This window comes from Artibeus jamaicensis, unplaced genomic scaffold (assembly GCF_021234435.1).
Source record: "Artibeus jamaicensis isolate MK-2021 breed Jamaican fruit bat unplaced genomic scaffold, CSHL_Jam_final scaffold_537, whole genome shotgun sequence".
Taxonomy (NCBI): domain Eukaryota; kingdom Metazoa; phylum Chordata; class Mammalia; order Chiroptera; family Phyllostomidae; genus Artibeus; species Artibeus jamaicensis.
Genome location: NW_026522047.1, coordinates 37,056,163 through 37,078,394, shown reverse-complemented (window position 1 = coordinate 37,078,394; position 22,232 = coordinate 37,056,163). Strand labels below are relative to the sequence as shown.

The window sequence follows — 22,232 nt, the reverse complement described above, 5'->3', positions numbered from 1 at the left end:
TCCTGTTTTTTTCCAAATTAGTTTTCATATTCATATGTCACCATTGTACACTTGGTGTGTGGGAAAGGGGAACATATACCTCAGCTTTTAGTTTATAGAGGTCACCGGATCATGCAGAGTTATGTCCAGACTTGCACAGGACTACCTGTCCTCTTCAGATCATGCACTTTGAACTGCTTGAAACTGGCTTTTCTCCCTTTGGAATAGGGTGTGTCCTGTATATCAGGTCATATATGGATGTTTGGTGGCCAGAAGAATGACCTGTGACAGAGGCTCTCACCTTCTTCCTTTACTATTAGAACTGCCAAGTATTAGCTGGATCTGTGGTTGCTTAGCTAGAGAACTTGGCTTCTCATCTTCCTTTCCAACAGTAAGATCATGTCTCTAATCAGGTCAATGGAGTGAGTAGAAATGATGCTATCTCTGAGGTGACTCTTAGGGGCACCAAGACGTGCACCCCTTTCCTGCCTTTTTCTGAGCAAGGATACAGAGGTGATGGCAAGTTCTGGCAAGGAGGTCATATCCGAGGACAGCAGTGCTGCACTACCCGTCCTGGACCACCTACCTTTGGGCCAGTATGTGAAACAAAAAAACCCAAACCATCCTGTTTCAGATATAGTACCTTTGTTAAAGCCACCTAATCTGCACCTGAACTACTACCTAGGCTTTATTTTGGGCTAGAGTATTACGTTTTCTTGTTTCAAAGGGGTGAGGTAGAGCCTTGAACAAATGAAAAGAAACTTTTGCTAATCTAAGTTAGGATTCTGGCCCAATTAAATCAAATACGTAACCACTGAGTACTTAATGTGAGCCAACCCAGTGTGAGGTACTATGGAAGAAAAGACACGGCCTGCTCAGTGCTGAACTACCTCTTTCCGGGATTGTTACATAAGAGAGAAATACACTTCGATTTTGTTTAAAGCGCTGTACTTTGGGTCTTTGTTATACCAAAGACAGTGCTTGGTCTGCTTCCTAAATAACATACATTGTTGGAATTTGTTGGAAAACTACACCATGATCACAAAAATGAAAAATCAAAGCAGCATATGCCCAGCGGGGAAACAGAAGGCCCTCTCGTCGTGAACAAAGCTCAGAGGGACTAGAAGAGTGGGGCGGAAAGAAGTTCTAGCGGTGAAAATGGTATCACTGAAGGCAGAAATATTTAACTTTCCCCTCCAAAAGTAAACAAAACTCAATGTAACTTTTCTTACAACTATTCTGGTAAGTGCAAAAACTATTGTTTTATGAAAAAAACCTGTGAAATAAATGAAGGTAGTTTGCTTGAAAATGTTTATTTTTGGGTCACAATAAAAGTAACAGCCATTGGAATGCTTGAGAACACGATGGCTATGTAGAACATTTGACAACAGAGGTTTACAGAAAGTGAAAATCAGCAGACCATGATCCTGAACAACAACAACAAAAGTAAAACATTGTTTTACTTTTTCTAATCTTTCTTCAGTGGGTGTGCAATGGAGGCATATGCATTTTTTATATACATACTACATGGCACAGACGTACAACCTGAGTTCTGCCGTGCTTTCTCACTTAACACTGTATAAGTACTTCCTGACATGGAAAATTCTTTAGTTTTTAGTTGCTAAGTATTTCTAACATATTTAATTTCATACAACCAATCATTAAACCAGAAAAAGCAAATTGATATGTATGAGAAGGCAGTTATTAAAAAAATCAACTGACAGAGTTTATTCTTTAACAAAGGAATGCTCTTACTTTTTCAAATGCCTAGCAGTAACCAGGCCTTCACAAGCCTAGAAGGGACACCTTAGAGAGTGTTTTCAGTAAAGGCCTGTAGAACCTATTTTGTATAATCTCATAGTAAAAGCAAATAAATCAAATGTAAAATGGAGGCAAAATTGCCCAAAGGAAATGTAAGTTACAAAATAAACACTTTTAAGTTTAATGCCACAAGTCTGGCTATGCTTTACATTATAGTAGGGCTAATCCTTCTGTCCCTCTTATATTACAGCCCAGACCACACTAAAACCAAGAGGTAAATAAACCCATTGGGTGGGGGAAGGGGTTGGGTCAAAGCCTTCTCATTACTGTGGGTGCTAACCTGAAGTTCCTTCCCTCCGTAGTTCTGCCCATTTGGGCAGAACATTGGTGTAAAACCAAAATTTCACACATGGAACACCAAAGCCACCCACCTGGCTGCATCCGCCATATTTTTGGGTTGAAATTTTGTCGCAGAACAAATGTTATCTTCCATGATTTGAGAAATAAGAATGGTCCTACAGCGCCATCACATTCACCTGATGTTAGTGGTGGATTTGTGCCTTGCTCCTCTATCCGCCTTCTTGTAAAATGGGTTCGGTATACTATTACTTATACAGTGTGTGTGTACACACATACACACATTATATTGCGTGATCTTACCCATTTTTGAAAACTGGGCTTAGTTTTCATTTTGGATACATCTTTTCGGCAATTAATCATAATGGCTGCAGTGGAAATATAGATCCTAGTTAGCTGTCTGTAAGGTAGGCTGTTTTGTATCTTTCTGGGAATACCAAATAATTGCTAAGGAGGTTGTGAAATGAGAATGGACCTAAAAATCAAAAGCTAGGCTTTTTTTTTTTTGGCCCCTGACGCTTTACGTACTTCGTAACGCCATTAATACACTGTTCTCAGCTTGGGAACTTAGCACTCTATCCGAGCCGGTAAAAGTCCCTGGTATCTCCCAGGATCAGGCAACCCTCAGGGAGAGGACACGCCCTCAGGTACTGCGCGTGTGGCTTGCGCCTTAGGTAACCTCGATTCCCGGGCGGCCGCGGCTCAGTTCAACGGTGTCCCCGCTGGGTGCCGGCAGTCCAGTGCTCGCAGATCCCGCAGCTGCGGATCGGCTCTCGACCGCACGGTCCCGCTGGAGACCCCTTGGCCAGCCCATGCTCTCAGCCACCAGAAGGGCTCGCCAGCTCTTCCACATCCTTTCTCCTGTCCCGAGAATGGGGGACTCCGCTTCTAAAATCGTCAGCCCCGAAGACGCCCTGCCGGGCCGGAAGGACCGGATCCCTGTAGCTGGTAAGGGCAAGTTCAAAGGGCGCCGAAGTCACTGCTGCGCATGCGTGCCAGGGCCCAACGGCGGCCCGCCCGCACAGAGAAAAGCCAGGGACTGGCCTCCCCGAGATTTGGGCTGGTGTGTGCGCAGGCGCTGTGAGAAGCGCCGGTGACGGGGGTGGCGAGAGGTGTCCTTGTTTCCAGAAAACCACGAAACGCTTTGACTGAATGTAGTGTGTTCTTGTAACACCCAGAGTGCGAATTTCCCAGCGGCTCCAAATTGTGGGCAGGAAAAGCGCTGATCAGGTTTCTGCCTTTCGAGCGCGTGCGCCCTCAGTGTGGGGGTTTGCTGCGGCCTCTCTCGTTAGCTCCGGCCACCGGGTCCCGGCCACTTGCGGCGATGGTGCGGTGTTGTGTGGTTCCTGGAAGCAATGTAAAGATACAGAGTGATGAAAACTGCAGTTTTCAAATTGTATCTCAGTCCGGTGTTCATTGAAGGCATTATCCGTAGGCTTCCATTATATTCCAGGACTTCTCGGTTTCCCCCAGTTAGTAGGAGCTGCCACTGGCCCAGTGATCCCAGGTCTGCCCTGGAGTGTCAGTCCTGCGGAGGTGTGTATTTTAAAGCTGGGTTTCCCAAACTGTAAAATAATTTTGCAATCTCATACCAGTACTTTTGGAAAATACACTAAAGGTGAAATGCTAGAAAAGTGATTACTTGTTTGGATGCCAAGTAATGTTAAACTACCCAAACTTTTCAGAAGCTTAACTTTCCATTTCTGTCGTAGACCTCTTGCAGTTTGCAGACAGCACAGGTCCACCAAACCCAGGACCGTAGTTACCTTGGCACGGTGTTTCTCAAAGTGTGTCCATCAGTTTTTTTTTAAGCCCTTCAGGCGATTTTAATGCATTCGTTGTTTATAAACCACTGTTTTAGAGCTTGGAGAATTAAGTGATGATTAATGTTTTACAAACAGTTGCCAAGATCCTGCATTTGAAAATTTCCAGGAATTCTTATATTTTTCTTTTCCTTGAAGAATTGTTGAGTATTTCTAGGAGGAGGTCATAGTGAGGGTCTGCATTATCATATACACTACTCAGATGAGACTGAGGTTTTTGGATTTGATGCAGTTTGGAAAGTGATTGTGTGACCTGTTTTTTATTCACCTGCATTAGCAGTTCTGTTTCCTGGGCCTGTGATTTCTTCACCTCATTGCTAGCCCTAAAACTTTATTTTATTTTTAACTCAGATAAGAGAATGAGTTTTGAAAAGAAGAATCCAGATTAAGTATCTCTATACTATTTAACTTAATTATTTAAACTTTATTTATCTTAAAAGTAAATTCTCTTTACAAAGCAGGATACATAAATGTATATTAATGGCAATGCTTTCTCAATGCTGAACTTCCCCAGCTTGTACTGAACTTCCTTTTTACATACTACAATCTTTGATATGCCTTGTTGGACAAATAACCCAAAAACTCTTCATCAGATTTTCAAACTGGGTCAAGATCAAGACTGACCAAAATTTAGTTGTGTTTTAACCAAAGTCTTCCTATATAGATGACACTTTTGGTAAACGATAGACTAACATGACAGAAACCAAACAAAAATTTATTTTTCGTATCCACTTAATAACTGCAGGATCTCAGGACCTGGTTCTATTCCAGGCTCTTCTCTCTTTTCATATAGCCATGTGTATATTGCTCTGTATCTGAACCCGTAAGCTGCTTTTTTTTGGTGTAGGGCCAAACCTACAATGCATATGTCCTTATTCCGCGGCTGTTGTAACTGCCTCCCTGCCACTGGTATTCAAGTTTTAGATGGTGGTCTATCTAGTCTCCACTCCTGCTACTACTCTTGCCTTGGTGAGTTGCCGAAAGTTCTAATTGGCCCCAGAAATGGGCAGTGTTACCTCTTTGGCTGGTTTTGGTGGTTGTAAGATCAGAGCTTCTGAATTTATTATTGTTTTGAAAGTCATTTTAATCTTTTTTTCAGCCTCCAATCTGTTTAACAGCTATTCACTTCTCTGTATTTCCTCTACATCTGTTATTTGCACTCTGACTCTCTGAAAAGTTCTGTGACAAAAGCGTCACCTTTTGGTTTTAGAAGACAAGGCCTATTTTCTAAACCCACATCTTTTGTGTCTTTGGCTCAGCCTACTATGAGGTGTCCACTATTAGCAAATACTTTTGATGCGAAGAGTTATCATCGAAGCTTGAATCCTACCTTTTTTGGTATGCTTAAGAAAACTTACAGCCTTTTATAAACTGTGGCCTGCTGGAGTAGAAAACACTCCTGAAAGATGCAAAAAAGCCTCGAACAAATGGCAGGTTATACCAGGTTCTTGGATAGAAGACTGAAGAGGAAACATGCATATCAGTTTTCCCTAAATGTATTTATAAAGTTAATATGGTTTCAGCAAAAATACTAATGATATTTTATTTTATTTTTTAAAGATTTCATTTATTTAATTTTAGAAAGGGAAGGGATGGAGAAAGAGAGGGAGAAGAACACTGGTGTGTGGTTGTCTCCTACTTATCCCCAATGGGGACCTGGCCTGCAACCTTGCCAGGCATGTGCCATGTCTGGCAATCGAACCGGTGACCCTTTGGTTCACAGGTTGGCATTCAATCCACTGAACACACCAGCCAGGGGGAAATAACTACTGCTATTTTAATTTTGTTCTTAAGGTGGACATACTAATTTAAAATTCATATGGAAAAATAAACAGGAATAGTCATGGTAACTGTAAAAGGAGAGCAAAGGGCTATCTCGCCCTACCAAAGAGTGTGGTAGTAGTCCATGAATGGATAGGTCAGTGGAACAGAATAGAAAGATCAGAAACCCTTAAATACATATGGGAATGTAGCATATGATAAAGGTGATGTCTTAAATCAGTGAGGAAAAATGGAATATTCACTAAATGGGTATGGGACAACTAGGTAGCCATATGGGGGAAAAGTTGGATTTTTTACTTTCCATCTTAAAATAAGTCCTGAAAAAATACATGGTGATAATAGTTCATGCTTATTAAGTGCTTACTATACCAGGCACTGTAGTAATTAGTTTATACAAGTTACTGATATATTTAATCTTCATAATAACCTGACAAAGTAGTAATTATTATTATTCCTCATTTGTAGATGTGGACACTGAGGACCATAGAGGTTAGGTGACTTATCCAAGGTCATATAGCTAATAAGTGATAGACTTAGGACATGAATTTAGGCAGTTTGTCTCTAGGATTTGTGATGTTAACTACCATACCATTTTTTCCCATTTAGTTAGATGTAAAAAATGAAACAATTTAAGTATGGGGAAGGGAACGTTCCTTTATAATCTTGGTGAGAGGAGAAAGTCTTTCTAACCATGACTTGAAGATTAGAAGACTTAAAAGATTGATATATTAGATCATATTGAAATAAGAATTTTCTACAGGCAAAATTACCTTAAGCAAATTCAAAAGACAAACTGGGGTATATATTTACAACTTGTATCTTATATGAAGACTGGTCTCCCTAACACATAAGAAGCTCTTAGATGTTGATAAGAAAACAACTGACATCCATTAGAAAAATAGACAAAGGTGATGAACAGACAGTTTCCAGAAAGGGAAGTACAGCTGGCTCTTAAACGTATAAAAAGGTACTTGACTTCGCTATGAGGAGAATGGAAATACCATTTTTCATTTTTCAGGCTGGCAAAAATCCAGAACTCTGATGATACCCTGTGTTGCCCTAAAAGAAAGAGATACTCTTGTACAATACTGGCGAGAGTGTAAAACTGGTTCAACTCTTGGGGAAGACAATTTGGCAATATCTATCAAAAATTTAATTGCATGTACCTTTTGACCCAGGAATGCAATTTCTGGGAATTTATCCTACAGATCCACTTGCACACGTGCCAAATGATGACTGTACCAAGTTATTCACTGCAGCTTTGTTTGCAATAGCCAAAGACTGGAAACAGTCCAAATGCCCATCAGTAGGGGCTAGTTAAATAAACCATGTTTTGTCCACACAATGGAATATGCAGCTGTAAGAAAGAACATGGAAAATCTATATGAATGGGTATGGAGAGACTGCCAAGATACAGTGTTAAGTGAAAAAAGCAAGGCCAGCAAAGTGTTATATAGCATGCTAGTTTTTGTGTGAACAGAGAGAAAAATGATAATATATATGCACAAAGAAACTTTGAAAGGGTGACTAAGAAACTAATAGCTGTAGAGGGATCTATACAGCCAGCTGAGGGTGGATGGGAGACTTTTTACTCCTTTTTAAAAATAACTTTTGATTCTTGTAATGTGACTGCTTTATTGAATTAAATAACTCCACTTTGGAGATGATCTCTCTCTGTTGTTTTTAGTCAAATTGACCAACCTTTGATCATCTTTTGTCAGCCTTACTCCAAGTTCTTTTTTTTTTAAATGTTGCTCTTTTACTTGTCAAGTGGGTTTTTTTCTTCCTCAATTTGCTTTTGTAATCAAAATCTACATTTTGGCATGATTTAAAAATCTAAATTTAGAGGGTGAAATTGGAATAAGTTAATCCAAGTCATTTTACATTTCATAAATATTCATTTTTATTGAAGCAGCAATTGTGGTGGCATCATTTATACAAAGAAAAGATCTTTGGGGACAAATTCCTTCCACTATTATGTAGAAGGCATTATGTGTATTTCTTTTATTTTCAGTGATGTACATAGACTTTTAAAAGAAAATGATAGAAAACAATTTTCCTTTCTGAAAAGTGTTCCCTAGTGTGTGATTAATTTTTAAGTTGTAGGACACAGAACTGTTATTTCTTCTCCCTGCATCCTATCTAAAGCTCTTTATTTTGCCCTGTGTTTCAGAACCCTCAGAGTTTCCCCCAAGTCACTGGAGTAAGGGCATTTCTTACCTCCCATGATCTAATCCTTACTTTCCAGCCTGTCTTCCCCCTGTGCCCCTGCAGAACCTCATCTTTAGGCTGAAATTGGTTTCAGTATTTTGCTTGTGGAATTGCTTATGTAATTCTCCTTTGGATTTCATACTCCAGTCTTTTCATTTACTCATTCAATAAATGACTATTAAATGCCTGCTTAGGTAAAATATTGTTCTTTCCATATACACTTTCTTAAAACTTACCCTGTTAGAATTCCATTTCTCCAATAAACCCATCCCTTTCCTCTCCGACCTAAGTGATCCATTTCTTTTCCACTGGGCAAACAACTATGTACTGTTTTACGAATCCTTCTGTTGGGCCTCTCATTGTTACTTAGATGTTTTGTTGCTAACCAGCTGATTAAATTTATGCTTTATCTCCCCAGAAAGATGGCTCTCCAGAGGAGATGAAGGAAGGGGCTGGGCTGTGTTTGATACTTATTTTACCTTCCGGTCTATGTCACTTCATAAAGGGTGCTGCCTCCCTCAGGCACTCAGTATGGTCTGTGGATGTCAGGCAGCATATTGTTGATGTCTGACAGCAAGGACCAAAACTGGTGGTCTATTTGTGTGGCCATCGTGCAGCCAATGCAATACAGAGGAGCTGACGTGGGTGACCTTAGACCTGTGGGGTATGTACTCTTCATTATTTTTCCACCGGTGGTGATGGATTTGTGCTGATTTCAGACATTCCTCTCAATCACCCTTGTGAGCAATGGTCAACTTTTCTACTGGCCAGGATGAGTGATAGGGAGTTGCTCATCTGTAAAGTTCTGAGCAGGGACTTGTTAAGAATCTGCAGCAGCGGCGGGGAAAGAGGTGTTACATTGTCAGCCCGATCCATGTAGGGCCTTGGCCTGCTTCCCCCAGGTCAAGGATCACAGTGTGCCCCTGCCTCAGGTGGGGGAGGGAGGAGAGTGAGGATGGCTGAGGTGAGGAATGGAGGTTGGTTGGGTGAGGAGACAACAGTCTGTGTCATGAGCCCCCAGCACCCTTGAGGCCCCCAGCAAGGACCAGAGTGGAGGCCTGTTTGGGAAGCTTGATCCAGCCCCTTTGAAGGCCCCAGCAGATAGTCAGCCATCACCGTGCTGCCTTGGCAGGTGGCCAGGCTCCTTCTCATGCCACAGCAGCTGCCTGGCCCTGCCATCCTGTGCCAGCCAAAATCATTGAACTCTGGTGATGTATGAAGGAATGAATTCTGCAAAAGATGGTTTTGAGGTGTCAATGTGTGATGAATGGACATTGTGGATCTTTTTTTTAAAGATTTTATTTATTTATTTAGAGAGAGGGGAAGGGAGGGAGAAAGAGAGGGAGAGAAACATCAATGTGTGGTTGCCTCTCACATGGCCTGCACTGGGGACCTGGCCTGCAACCCAGGCATGTGCCCTGACTGGGAATAGAACTGGCGACCCTTCGGTTCACAGCCCGAGCTCTAGTCACTGAGCTACACCAGCCAGGGCCATTGTGGATCTTCTATATCCTATTCTTTCAGCTTTTTTCCATCATAAGTTCCCAGTTTAGCCTAAGTGCCCATTAGTAAATGAATGGCTAAAAAAAATGTGGTATATTTACACAATGGAGTACTACACAGCAGAAAGAAAGAACTCCTACCCTTCATGACAGCATGGATGGAACTGAAGAATTGTATGCTAAGTGAAATAAGCCAGTGAAAGACAAATACCATATGATCTCACCTATAAGAGGAACCTAATGAATAAAAACAAACTAATGAGCAAAATGGAACTAGAGATATGGAAACATGGAACAGACTGACAGCAACCAGAGGGGAGGGGAGAGGGAGATAATGGTGGAAAGAAGGGCAGGGACTAGGCAAAGAATGTGTAGGAATGACCTGTGGACATGGACAACGGTGTGGGCATTGACTGTGAGAACAGGGGTCGGGCTGGGCGGAGGAGGGAAAATGGGGAAAATGGGACAACTGTAACAGAATTATAATAAAAACTTAAAAAAATTGCTGGGATAAAAAAATTCACATCACAATATCTAATATTTTATTCTTTGTGCCTGGAACACAGTAGGCTGACAATAAATATTTGTCGAATAACTCCAGCATCCTCTGTTGTGAGCCCTTTGAGAGGTGGTCCCCTCTGAACAGAACCATACATAATACCATACACTTTCTATGTGTTGTGGCACACAGCAGATAGTCAATGTGTGTTTGAAGGAGCAGTAGAACAGCGGGTCAAAGAGGATAGGAGGGGGAGGGGCTGGGGCCTTGGGGTTGCCTTTGTTTGTTGGTTTCCATGTTACTGGTTTTTCCTATCATACTAGAAAACTTTATTAGTGCAAAAGAATTTCTGCAGCCAAATGGATGCCTATGTGATAAGGAGTGGGTTGTATCTGAAGAATGGAGTGTCAGTCTACCCGGTTTTATGCTGGCAATCTCTTTATCTGCCCCTTCCTCTCCTTCCTGTGTTTCAGAGCATCAACGCAGGTGTGGCTGAAGAGGCCTGAGCTTCTGCCACACTGCCCGGAGCTTTGGTTGTGTCAGATTTCTAGTGGGCCATGGGTTTGTCATCATGTAGCCATTCAGTCATTTTAACTAGTGTCTGTCTCCTTACCGCATTTTAAGCCGAGAGGTGGTAAGAGGTTGAGGGCATTTGACAAGGGCCTTATCTTTGGATAAGTGGGATTGTGGCATGTGCCGGCATTATCCCCTTCTTTGTTCTTACTGCGTTACTTTCTGTACCCTCCTTCTCATGGCTGGCTAGCTTCTTCCATTTCACTTTTGTCCGTGGGTGGCTCCTGAAATCTGTATCTAACCTTGCAAAACTTCCACTTTTCTATTTCCAAATAGTACAGGATGTATATGTGCTGTTGTAACTGTAAACTCAGTTCTGAGACCAAACTTACTATTTTCTCTTCAAAACATTAGATACATATTTTAATCTCTCCATTTCTGCTAGTGGCACTACTATTCTCTCAAGTCCCCCAAACCTTAGCTGCATTCATCTGTGATCCTTGACTCTACATTTAATATGTTTCTTCCCCAATAGTCTTGATTATTTTTTGCCATCTGTATTAGTCAGGATTCTCCCCAGGAACCGAACCAACAGGATGTATATAAATATATAGGAAGAGACTCATTATGAGGGATTGGCACAAATGGTGCTGGAGGCCGAGAAATCCATCTGCTGTCTGCAAGCTGGAGGCCCAGGAAAGCTGGTGCTGTGACTCCTGCGCATCCTTGAAGTCCTGAGAGCAGCCAGTGACGTAAGTCCCAGTCTGCATCCTCAGGCCCGAGAAGCAGGAGTGTCCAAGGGCAGGAAAAGATGGACGTCCCATCTCCAGAGAGTAATAGATACTCTTTTTTGTTCTAATCTTATCAGATTGCATGAGGTCCTGCAACATTGGTGGGGGCCATCTTCTTCATGCTAATCCCTTCCAGAAACACCTTCCCCGACACACCCAGAAATACTGTATTACCTGGACATTGCTTAGCCCAGTCGCGGTGATAGAGGAAGTTAACCATGGCACTTTCCTTGGTCTCGGTCTTCATTTGTGAGCGTGAGTCTCAGATGTCTGTTGAAACCTCACATTCCATTCTATCGCAGCCAAGGGAACAGTGGGAGCTCTGTGCGGTCTGTTCGATGACACTGTCTACCCTGCAGCTGGAGACTTCTGTGAAGTGCTGCTGACCTCCGTGTCAGGTCTCTGCTCCCGCCCTGAGGCCGACTCCAGCTCTTGGCTCCCTCCCCTCAGGATGTTTGCTGTCTTCCTCACCGCCCATCTCAATCTTTTTGGGCCTCTGAAGTGTAAACTCAGTTCTTCCCCTCCCATGCTGCCCTTAGGGACTATTTCAGCTTACATTGCTCTTGGAATTGGAGGTGGAGCTAGGGTTTTGGGGCCCTGTTTGGTGCTTTCATTCCACCGTGTCTCCTTAGGGAGGTGAAGGTTGAGTTGCTTTAATACATTTGGAGCTCAGTGGTTGCTGTCGTTCCCCTTTGTGTTTCCTGAACTCCTTCCTGGCCAGTTCGCCGTGCCCAGCCGGCATGGCCGGGTATCTTGGGTTATAATGGCTGAGCAGCCTGGTCTTCCAGTAGTTTCCTCCTGGATGTCCTATCATCGTGTTCTTTCCATTTTGTGAGATACTCGACTGCTCTGACTCACGATGTTGTTAAAAGATAAACTGAGGCATATAAAAAAATTTAAGATCTTAATAGAGTAAAACTTTATTAGACTTGGGTAGCATGAAGTCTAGCAGATAGAAAGGAGCTCTGAGAAACTGTACCAAATGAGAGACTCTGGTAGGCAGAAGGGAATGAGAATGAGGAAGTTATGCCAGGAACACAGGCGGGTGGTTATCCCAAGGTTACTTCCTTCTAGGGGATGACAAGGGTTTGTTGGGCAGATGACCTAACTGTTGCTGACCAGGTAATTCCCGAGTGACTGGTTTAAGATTTCCCTTCTGGGAGAGCCAAAACTGTAACTAAGTTAAGTCTTGGTTTTTGTGCTGTGGGAATTGACATAGGCGACTTCATTTTGGGCCTGTTGTCCTGTGTGTGTGTGTGGCCGGGGGAGGGAGTTAGCAATGCCAAACGCTTATTTTATCTTGACCAGAGATTGTCCTATCGTCTGGGTCAGTGGGAACTTCTTCTGTAAACCGGATCTCTTACGAGAGGTTGGAGAAGGTTATTGCCCTGCATGCAGAAGGACACGGTTCCTGGCATTTCTGCGGGGCTTTTGTATCAGTCCACGTGAGCAAACCTGCAGCGTTTCTCAGCGTGGCGTGTTTCTGATCCACCCGCTTGTTGAGCAAGTGTATTAAATTTACAGTATAATATAGCCAGGATCGGTAATGGTGAAAACTAGAAGAAAGGCAGAGTTACAATGTTCTGATGAATATATTATCATTGTATAAAATTTAAAGACACTGAATATCTTTCCAGAACATGTATATAAAATAAATTCTTTTGAAGATGTTGCTGTGGTAAGGTAGTAACATCCGTGTAGAATTTCCCTCCATAACTTTTTCATATTTTACCTTTGATTTTTAAAAAATGTGTAGTTTACAGCTAGGTAATTTATAGTTTGCTTAGGTCAAATACAGTATGAAAAACTAAAAAAACATTGTTCACGTGAAGCCAAAAATGATTCTTTGGACAACTGAAAAAAATGGATATTTTAACAGATTTTACCCAACAGGCAAGAGTCATGAAAATGCAAGGCTAGGAGGGAATTCATAGCTTTCCAGCCAGAGAAAATGAAACCTCAAGTAAAAAACCCTGAATGCGCTGTAGTTAGCAGATAAAAAGAAAACCGTGTTAGAGTTTGCAGAATGAAGTAGCCAGCTGCCAGACAGAGCCCCCGAGAAAACACCGCATTGCTGAGAACCTCCATCTCCTCGTCTCGTCCGAAGGACCAATTCATAAAAAGCCACGTCATCTAGCAGTAAGCCCTTGGCAGCAACTCCCGATGGTCCCTGGAGTTCCTACCTAACCACTTAGCATTCCTTGCACACCGAGATGTGTGCACAGGCACCAAGAAGCGCTGCACAGAGCTGCCGTTCCCTGCACTGAGGACTGACTGCAGCAGGCCCGAGACAGCCCACGTCAAGCAGAGTCTCTCCCTGACAACACGAGGCTGGTTGCTGGGGAACCAGGGAGGTCCCAGAGTAGGGACTGCACCCCACTGTTTCTGAATGTAAAGGAGGTTTGAGGGGCCACTTGCACATGACTTCTAGTTTAAGAAATTAATTTTTTCCTTCTTCAGGATTATGCTTATACTATGAAGCGCTGTGGATTTATTTTGATAGGTAGAATACAAGGGAATATTATTTTTCTGGTGAAAATTAGGAGTTGGATGAATATATGTTTGCTACAGTAGTTTTTGGGAAACATACGGATTTGAGGAATGTTACATAAATTTAAATATGAATTTCCAGGGGAGACGAGATGTGAACCACAGGATTTCATTTTGGTTCATAAAAACCCACAATTATTATTTTTTTTTCGGAATAAGAGGATTCATTAAAGAGCTGAAGGCTAGGCTTCATTTTATGTATACATGTGCTTCGGAATAGCTGCTATAGTCCTGAAGTCTGTCTTTGAGGGTTTTTTTTTTGGGGGGGCTAGACTTCCTCCTATGTCTTAATATCATAAGATGGTTGTAAACTCTTAATCCCTCCACAGTTGCATCTTCAGTTTCCCAAGACCTTGACCCTGAGTTGTTGGCTGGTACCCACTGGCAAAGAAACAGTATGGGTGTGTGTAGATCTGGCAGACTTCCAAAGGCCCTTCCCGCTCTGCCATGTCTGTGTTTCTATCAGCAGTAGTGTGTCGGGTAATTGTCAGCCTTGTAACTATTGTTAACTCCTTACCTTGACCATAAACCTGAGCAAATTACTTGCATTGCATTTATTTCACAGCCTGAACTTTCTTTCCTGCCTGGGTTCCCTGACTCTTACTGTAGTCTGAATTGCTGTTTTGGAATGTTTACATGATGTTGAGATACACTTGAGTGGTTTCCACAGGACCCAGAGGAGTGTTGCAATGTAAACTCCATAACTCTTTACACTGTAAAAATAGAATATTATTATATTTTGTTTTTCTAAGGGAGTCTTTTTAAAGTATATTTTATTGATTATGCTATTATAGTTGTCCCAATTTTTTTCTCCTTTGCCCCCTTCTGCCTGGTACCCCATTTCCTTCCACCAGTCACAACCCCCCTTAGTTCATACTTATAAGTTCTTTGACTTCTCCATTTCCTGTACTATTCTTAACACCCCTTTATCTATTTTGTACCTACCATTTATGCTTCTTAATCCCTGTACCTTTTTCCCCTCCTCCTCCTCCCCTCTCCCTGCTGATAACCCTCCATGTGATCTCCATTTCTATGATTTGGTTCCTGTTCTTGTTGTTCTTCTAAGGGAGTTTTAAAGTCTTTAGCTTTGACAAGTTTGTTGCTTTGGCTGAAGATGAGAAGCTGGATAAGTGATGGACTGAGTCCTTAGCTAGGAAGTCAGTGAATAGGCTCCTTTGAACACCGAAAGGTAAACCGTTGTGATTTTGTGCTCATTGATCATTAATAGGTAGAGATACTAGGACCTGCATCTCTACAGACACATTTTGTTCTAGCTTGCTTCATCTGCTGTCTTTAGAACATGGCTTTAATGATAAAATCTCTTTTTCTTTTCTTTGCCAAGCTTCCTTTTACTCAGTTACATCTCCGTGATGTCTTCTCTGACTCCTCAACCCATTTTGATCCTCCTCTCCTATAAATCCATAGCATTTCTTCACTACTCATTTGGCATGCAAGCATATTGTTTGAAGATGTTTGTATTGTTGTCTTGTTTTTGTTTAAATTTGTAATAGTGATTTAATGTGTGTATGTATTTTCTCTTTAACTGCATTTTAAGTTTAGTGAGGGTTTATTTACTCATTTGTATCTCCCATGCCTGTATATGTTTATATTCTACAATAATTATTAGTTAAATGAATGAAAGAATATTGAGCTTATACTCTGTATAATATTATGTTTGGAAGTTGCCTGCTCAGTAAAATCCTTTTAGTATGGTGCAGATCAATAGATATTAATATTAATGAATCTTGATAAGTGGATGCTGTGTTTTTAACTTACTTTCCAGCACAAACTCTGCATTTTTAGAAATTTGATTATGACTGCTTGTGTGAACCCAATGGCTGACTTTCCAAATAGTTATCAGAGGAGATCTGAGCTCTTAGCTGCTGTATTACGATTCGCGTTTAATATTTATGGAAATCTTTCTACAAATATGTAAAATTATTGGTGAGTGAAGGAAATGGCTCCCAGTGTGACAGAAGAAAATAACTTAAAAAGAGCTGCAGTTATCTGTAGTTTCACCAAGGTTGTGTTTACATAAAAAGACATTGTTTTATGTTCCAAAATCAAGAGATGACTTTTTGATTTAACAAATTCCACCAAGAAGTGTTGTAAGGTTATCAGTACCAGCATAACTATTACGGAGATAACAGCATCTTGGTCTCTGGATTTATCGAGTTTGCGGCATTCCTTTAGTATCGTTCATATTTTCCTCCCGAGGGTACCACTGTCCTCTCTTGACTTAATAACGAGATACGGAAACTCATTTGTGCTGTGGTATATGATGCTGGGAAATGAATGCCTGTTTATTATCTCTCTCTGCAGGACCTTTCATGACCACAGGTAGATGTTTGCCACCTCAGTATGAATAAGCAGCATTCAGAATTGTATTCTCTGGTGAGGGACGAGTTGATTTGGTGGAAAGCACAGGCATTTCATGTCTGGACAGTGACTCTGAACTTCACTTCCTATGCTTACCAGCTGCGTGACCTTGAGCAAATTTGCCTGAGTTTTCTCATTTGTAAAACGGAAACAGTGGCACCTGCCTCAAATGGATGTTTCTGAGAACAGCTGAGATAATGGAGCGGGAGCCTCAAGTGATACCCAGCTCCTGGCAGGCGTGCACAATGTTTCTTTTGCAGTGTGATGTGTCCAGTGGGGACATTTAGGAAACAGCTTACTGCTGTGTGTTGCCTAATTTTTTCTACTTTTATTTTTATTTTTTTAAGGTTTTGGAATGCAAGCCCAACCAGGTTTCATCAAGAACTGTGGCATAGGAAATTAAATGTACAAAATAGTATTTTTAAAATTTAGAACTGATTTACATAGCTAACGTGGAAAATTGAGTTGCTGTCGCCCAATAAGAATATCATAGCTGGGGTTTTTTTTGGAGGAGAAGTGAGTGGAATGAAGATGTCTCTGCAGTTTTGAAACTTCCTTTTTGTTCCTCCCATACCCCTTCTCTCTCCCTCTTCACCCCCCTCCCCCATCTTCCTCCTGCTTCCTTCTTTCCTTCCTCTTCTCAGCCAACTTAATATCAAATGTAATAAGCCACGCTGGAGACAAGAATGGAAGCAGATATTTGAGAGATGATGTGTATGGGCAGTTTGTGCAGGCGCGTGCTCACGTACAAACCTGGTACTTGTGCGACAGAGATGGGCGGGTGGGGTAGGCTCACCCGGATTTTCCGCCTGGCACCCTTGCCTGGTGCCTGCTTCTGCCCCCTTCACCTGGCTCCTGCAAGAGGCAGACTTTCTACTGTGACTGCCCCCCTCTCTGCAGATTACGTGGGGTGGGATCTGACTCTTCTGGGTCAAGTGTCCCTCCCAGGGCTTGGTGCCTGTCCTCCAGACACAGGGAATGTAAATGTACGGTTCTAGAGCGGACAGGATGCCTAGTTGCTTTGGAGTTGCTCCTTCTCTGGAGAAGCTCCTTTTTCGCTGGGAGAGAAGGAAGCTCCACACTTAAGGAGGCAGAGATGGTGGATAGTCCTGGCTGCCTTCAGGTTCTCACTGTTTGCTCTTGAGATCTAAGCACCTTCTTGCCCTTCCTACAGTTTCAGTTTCATTGTTCCTTTCCTTGGAACGCTTAACACAAAAATCAGGTTCTCCATCTCGCTGCTTCTCTCTCTCCTCTCCCTCCTCCTCCCCTCCTCCTCTTCCTCTCTTCCAGTTCAAGTTGGGTTTTGTCACTTGTAACCAACGGTACCTGCCTTCTTACCCTTAAATCTGGATTTGGCTTTATAGAAAATAAATGAGACTCGCCAGTTTCAAGCCAGTGGTCTCTAGTTAGTTTTACATGAAAACCACATTTAGAAGGCTGTGATAAATAGGGCTGCAGGCGTGCTCGCTAGACATTTATACTGTTCCCGTTTTACGCTGCCACTGGTGGAGATTCCTACCTGCTTGCATCCTCGGGACCCACCCTATGACAGTGCCCTGGAGGCTGTAGGTTTGCTTCTTCATGGCTTTGCCCTTGAGTGTTTCCCTCCAAGTGCATGATATTTACACATTTAAGTTGCAAGAACCAGGTAAGTGGTACAACCTGGCTCAGCAATATGATCCAGTACTTATTTTTTTCCCCTAAGAATAATAAAGCTCTCTATTAAAGTAGCATCACCAATTAATAGCATTCCACACTAGAAAGGATAACATTTACAGATATGCAGGCTTTGTTGTTAAACTCAGCTATTACCAAGTATTGTGTTGTGAAAGCTTTGCTCCTTCTTTTTCCCTACGTCAAGGTAAACTTTTACTAGACTTCTGCATTTGGCATTTCAGAAGTTAATAATCACAGGGTTCATGGCCTATGCAGCAGCTTCCATAACCCACTTAATGCTTTTCCCCTATGTCTAGTCTTGCTCTGCTCAGAACAACGAGGGGAAAAAGCCATTGTGGACTTGTGGAATGGCCACTGAGGTGGCTTTGCAAGTTTTGGGCTTTGGCTGTGCTACTGATTCGCTGTGCAACGTTGTGCCATTCACTTACCTTCTCTGGCTGCCCACTCGCTTATATAAAAAGTGCTCGAAAGCAAAATTCCTGGAGATCCTTTTTCTATTCATGCATGATTTTAAGTCTTTCTTTGTATTGTGCTTACCACTTCCTCTGTTCCCTTCAGAATTAATCTCCTTTTCTCAGAAGCGTATTAACTCGAGCTCTAAGCCCTGCATCTTTCTTGCACGTTTGCAACTTGCTTTTTTTCCCCCTTGAAAAGGCAGAGAAAGAGAAAGAAAATGGATGCATGCAACATGGTTGCAAATACAGTTACCACTTCTCCATCTGGAGGAAGTTACTTTGGCAACCACGAATCCATTTCTCTGCTACTGAGCTAACTTTATCTTTCCTCATTATTATTTCATTTCTGTGGGATGACTTCTTACAGATTTTTTTTTTAAATTTGATTTTCCTCTTGAAATTTCTTTGGGACTTTCCCCCCTATATCTGAATATTTGAAAGCACAGTTGAAGCAAACCCGAGGCAGTTAGAAGTAGAACCATGCTGTGATGGCCTCACAAGCAAAGCTTTTTCCACGTGGGCTACACGGGAACCTTCTTATTTTTTGGAGACTCTTGGTTGTGTATCAGCCCACAACTCCTATCTAAGGTAAAATTTGTCAACAGCTTTCCCTTCAGGGGCGAGTATTCCCTAATTACCATGTGCCAGGTCTTCCACAGTGGCCATGTAGCAAACCATAGTCCTTTACACTGTCAGCCTAGAGACAGAAATAGCAAATGGAATGCAGTGTGGAGGCAGGTTGAGGTAGCGTGCTGGGGCAATGCTTGGGCAAGATGTCACAACACAGATTGCAGCGGAAGTAGTGCTGGGGCGTAATAGGGGCAGACACCAGGTCAGCACAGCGGGCTGGGGCAGAATCTGTCAGGGCTGCACAAAGATCCAGTCTGAAGGCAATCCCAGATCGCCGTCAGGAAGGGGTTGATCAGGAAGCGTCACGTGAGAACTGGTGAAGACATGGCCAGTGTGCATGAGGCCATGTGCACTCATCTGGCACCCCCTGGTCATCAGAACCTGGCAGAGCCAACCATATGATGCACTTGCTATTCGGGGCCTCCTGCTCTTGGCTGAAACCTCAGTTCCAAACTGTGGAAATCCAAAGTCATCCTTAAGATTTCTCTAAATTAAACGTGTGTGTATGGGATGTTTCTGTTGTCTTGGTTACCTTTGCCCCTAGGTTTCCATATCCTCAGATACTATCTCCTTTTCGCACTGAATTTAACCATTATATTTTCCATAACACAGGTGAGAATGCTCTAGACTTGACTGAAGTTTGGGGCAGGAGTGGTGGAGGGTGGCTTGACTGCATATGGTGCAGAAAGAAGTGAAAGTTCTCCATCAGATACTCCTGATCCCAAGCACCATCGGCTAGGCTTTGTTCACAGGTTCTCCCCAATCCTTACCAACTCACGGCAAATACAGCCATGCACTTCTCAGGCCGCACTTACCTCCCTCCCTGCTCCTCTTTCCTTTCTAAGAAAATTTAAATCTTTTTTCACACAAAACAGATCTAGCACTTCTTCTTGTCATGGATTCTGGCTGATATCCATGCTGTAAGGACTTGGGTCCAAGTTGGACCCAAGGAGGAACACACCAAGGCACATCATAATTACATTAGCCAAGATTAAAATCAAGGAGAGAATCCTAGAAGTAGCAAGAGATAAGGAGACAGTTACCTACAAAGGAGTTCCTATCACACTGTCAGCTGATTTCTCAAAAGAAACCTTCCAGGCAAGAAGGGGCTGGAAGGAGGTATTCCAAGTCATGAAATCCAAAGACCTACATCGAAGATTGATCTATCCAGCAAAACTTTCGTTTAGAATGGAAGGACAGATAAAGTGCTTCTCAGATAAGATCAAATTCAAGGAGTTCATCATCACCAAGCCCTTATTATACGAAATGTTAAAGGGACTTAAGAAAAAGAAAAGAAAGATGAACAGTGAAAGGACAGCAAACTCATAGTTATTAACAACCACACCTAAAACAAAAGCAAACTAAGGAAACAACTAGAACGGGAACAGAACCACAGAAATGGAGATCACATGGAGGGTTAGCAACAGGGGAGTGGGAGGAGGAGAGAGGGGGAAAAGGTACAGAGAATAAGTAGCATAGGTGGTAGGTAGAAAATAGGGGAAGGGCAAGAGTAGTAGGGGAAATGTAGAAGCTATGACACATGGACATGAATTAAAGGAGGGGAATGTGGGTGGGAGACGGTGTGCAGGGTGGAGGGGAATGAAGGGGGGAAATGGGACAATTAATAGCATAAGCAATAAAATATATTTTAAAAAAGATTATAAATTTCATTTTAACATCAGCAAATGACAATCTAATTTTAATAAGTGATTTGAACTTAATACATCTGAAACTCAGGTTAGTTTTATTTTCTGGCTAATTATTTTAATGGGGAGATGTATTTTTGGATACGTGACACATTTGTAGTTTTATAATCTCTTGAGTATTTTAAGGGAAATTTATTTCGTATCATTTTGATCTAAATAGAATTTACTCACAATAATGGAGAAATATTTGTTATCAGAGAAATCTATTGATGCTCTCAAAGCTTTTCTCCTGGGAAATAAGAAATTACTTTTTCCAAGAGTAAATCACAAACCTAATTTTGCTGCTGATTTAAGGAGGCCTGAGTTAAGCATCAACTTGGGCAGTCCAGATCAGTTATTTTTGTTTTTAATTTTTGAGTTTTTCTTTCAAAAGCATGCATAGGAAATTTTTGTTGAGGTTTTCTTTTTTTCTTATTCTGACAGTTTTATCTGCTATACTGTTTTTTTTTTCCAAACAACAATTTTTAGAAGATTTCAGGTAATAAAAATGATTTTTATTTCTGTGGATTAATGGTATCTATATTCAAGACATTTTAGACCTGTCAGAAGCTTTGAAATGGCACTGAATGTATTTCATAATTCTAAAGCACTTTATGGGAAGCAGATAGCATTCCTAAGTGACTATTTTGAATTTAAAAGAAGAGGTTTAGGTAAAAAAGTAAAGCCAAATTTTGTCTCCTAAAAGACCCGAAATCCATTTACAAATAAAAGAAGAGATCATGAAATCAATATTATGTTTCAGAAGTGAAATGGGACGGAAGTTGGGCAGTACCAGATTCTAAGAGGGTTGGGCAGCCATAACAGGAGTGGAGGGTCAGGGCCCCTGTTTTACTCCCTGCAGTGCCTCTGACTTCTCTCCAGGCTCTTCCCGTCCCTTGGAATCTTATGTCTTCTGGCCCCATAAGGGCAGTGTTGTGCCCAGCCCTTCTCTTCCCAGGGGTAGGTGCCCCGCCTCAGACTTGAACCTAGCTCCTTCACTACTGGAAGCCCCGCTGGCCAGAAGCCTGGGCAGGAGCCCAGCTCATCCTCCACAGCCTGTTGCTGCCCTCTGCTGCCTGCAGCAGACGGCGATTAACCCTCCAAGCCCGCTGGCCCAGGGGATCTGATGCTTGGGTCATTCCAGAGTCTTATGGCCACTCATGCCTTTTAGTTCAGCAAACAGATTAAAGCTAGGGAAGTGTTCCTGCAGTATCGTTTCCCATGAGAATCAGCGCAGTTGTAGTGGTTGGGCACACAGACTGGAGGCAGACTGCCTGGGTTCAGTTCCAGTGCTGCCCTTTACTAACCGTATGACCTTGGGCAAGTTAGTTAAACTCTGTATACCTTGGTTTCCTAGTCTGAGAAATGGGTTAATAATACCTTTATGAGGAAGGCATTATAATGATCAGGATTAAATGAAATAAAATGAGAAGTGTTTCGAACAGGGTCTGGCACATAGTAAGTACTAAATAAATACTAGTTATTGTTATACTTACCACCTCCATTTTAGTAATTTGTGCCTTTTTTATTGCATAGTAGTGATAGATGGATCACATATTGCTTCTTCATTCACCCTGTGGTGGGCTTTGGGGTTGTTTCCAGTTTGTGGCTGTTAAGGATAATTCTGTGATAAATGTT

The 22,232-nt window shown here is 42.1% G+C and overlaps 1 protein-coding gene across 2 annotated transcripts in view; it reads left to right on the top strand.

Moving 5' to 3' along the window:
- The first annotated feature begins 2,689 nt into the window (after window positions 1-2,689).
- The window catches only part of MSRA (methionine sulfoxide reductase A), a 342,801-nt gene continuing 323,258 nt past the window's right edge, over window positions 2,690-22,232 (top strand). Inside the window, exon 1 of one of the 2 annotated variants that reach the window (XM_053658313.1) lies at window positions 2,690-3,045. In XM_053658313.1, the coding sequence (XP_053514288.1) occupies window positions 2,910-3,045 (136 nt within the window). In that variant the 5' untranslated portion in view covers window positions 2,690-2,909. The remainder of the gene's footprint in view (window positions 3,046-22,232) is intronic. The other variant, XM_037135591.2, reaches the window with a different exon arrangement.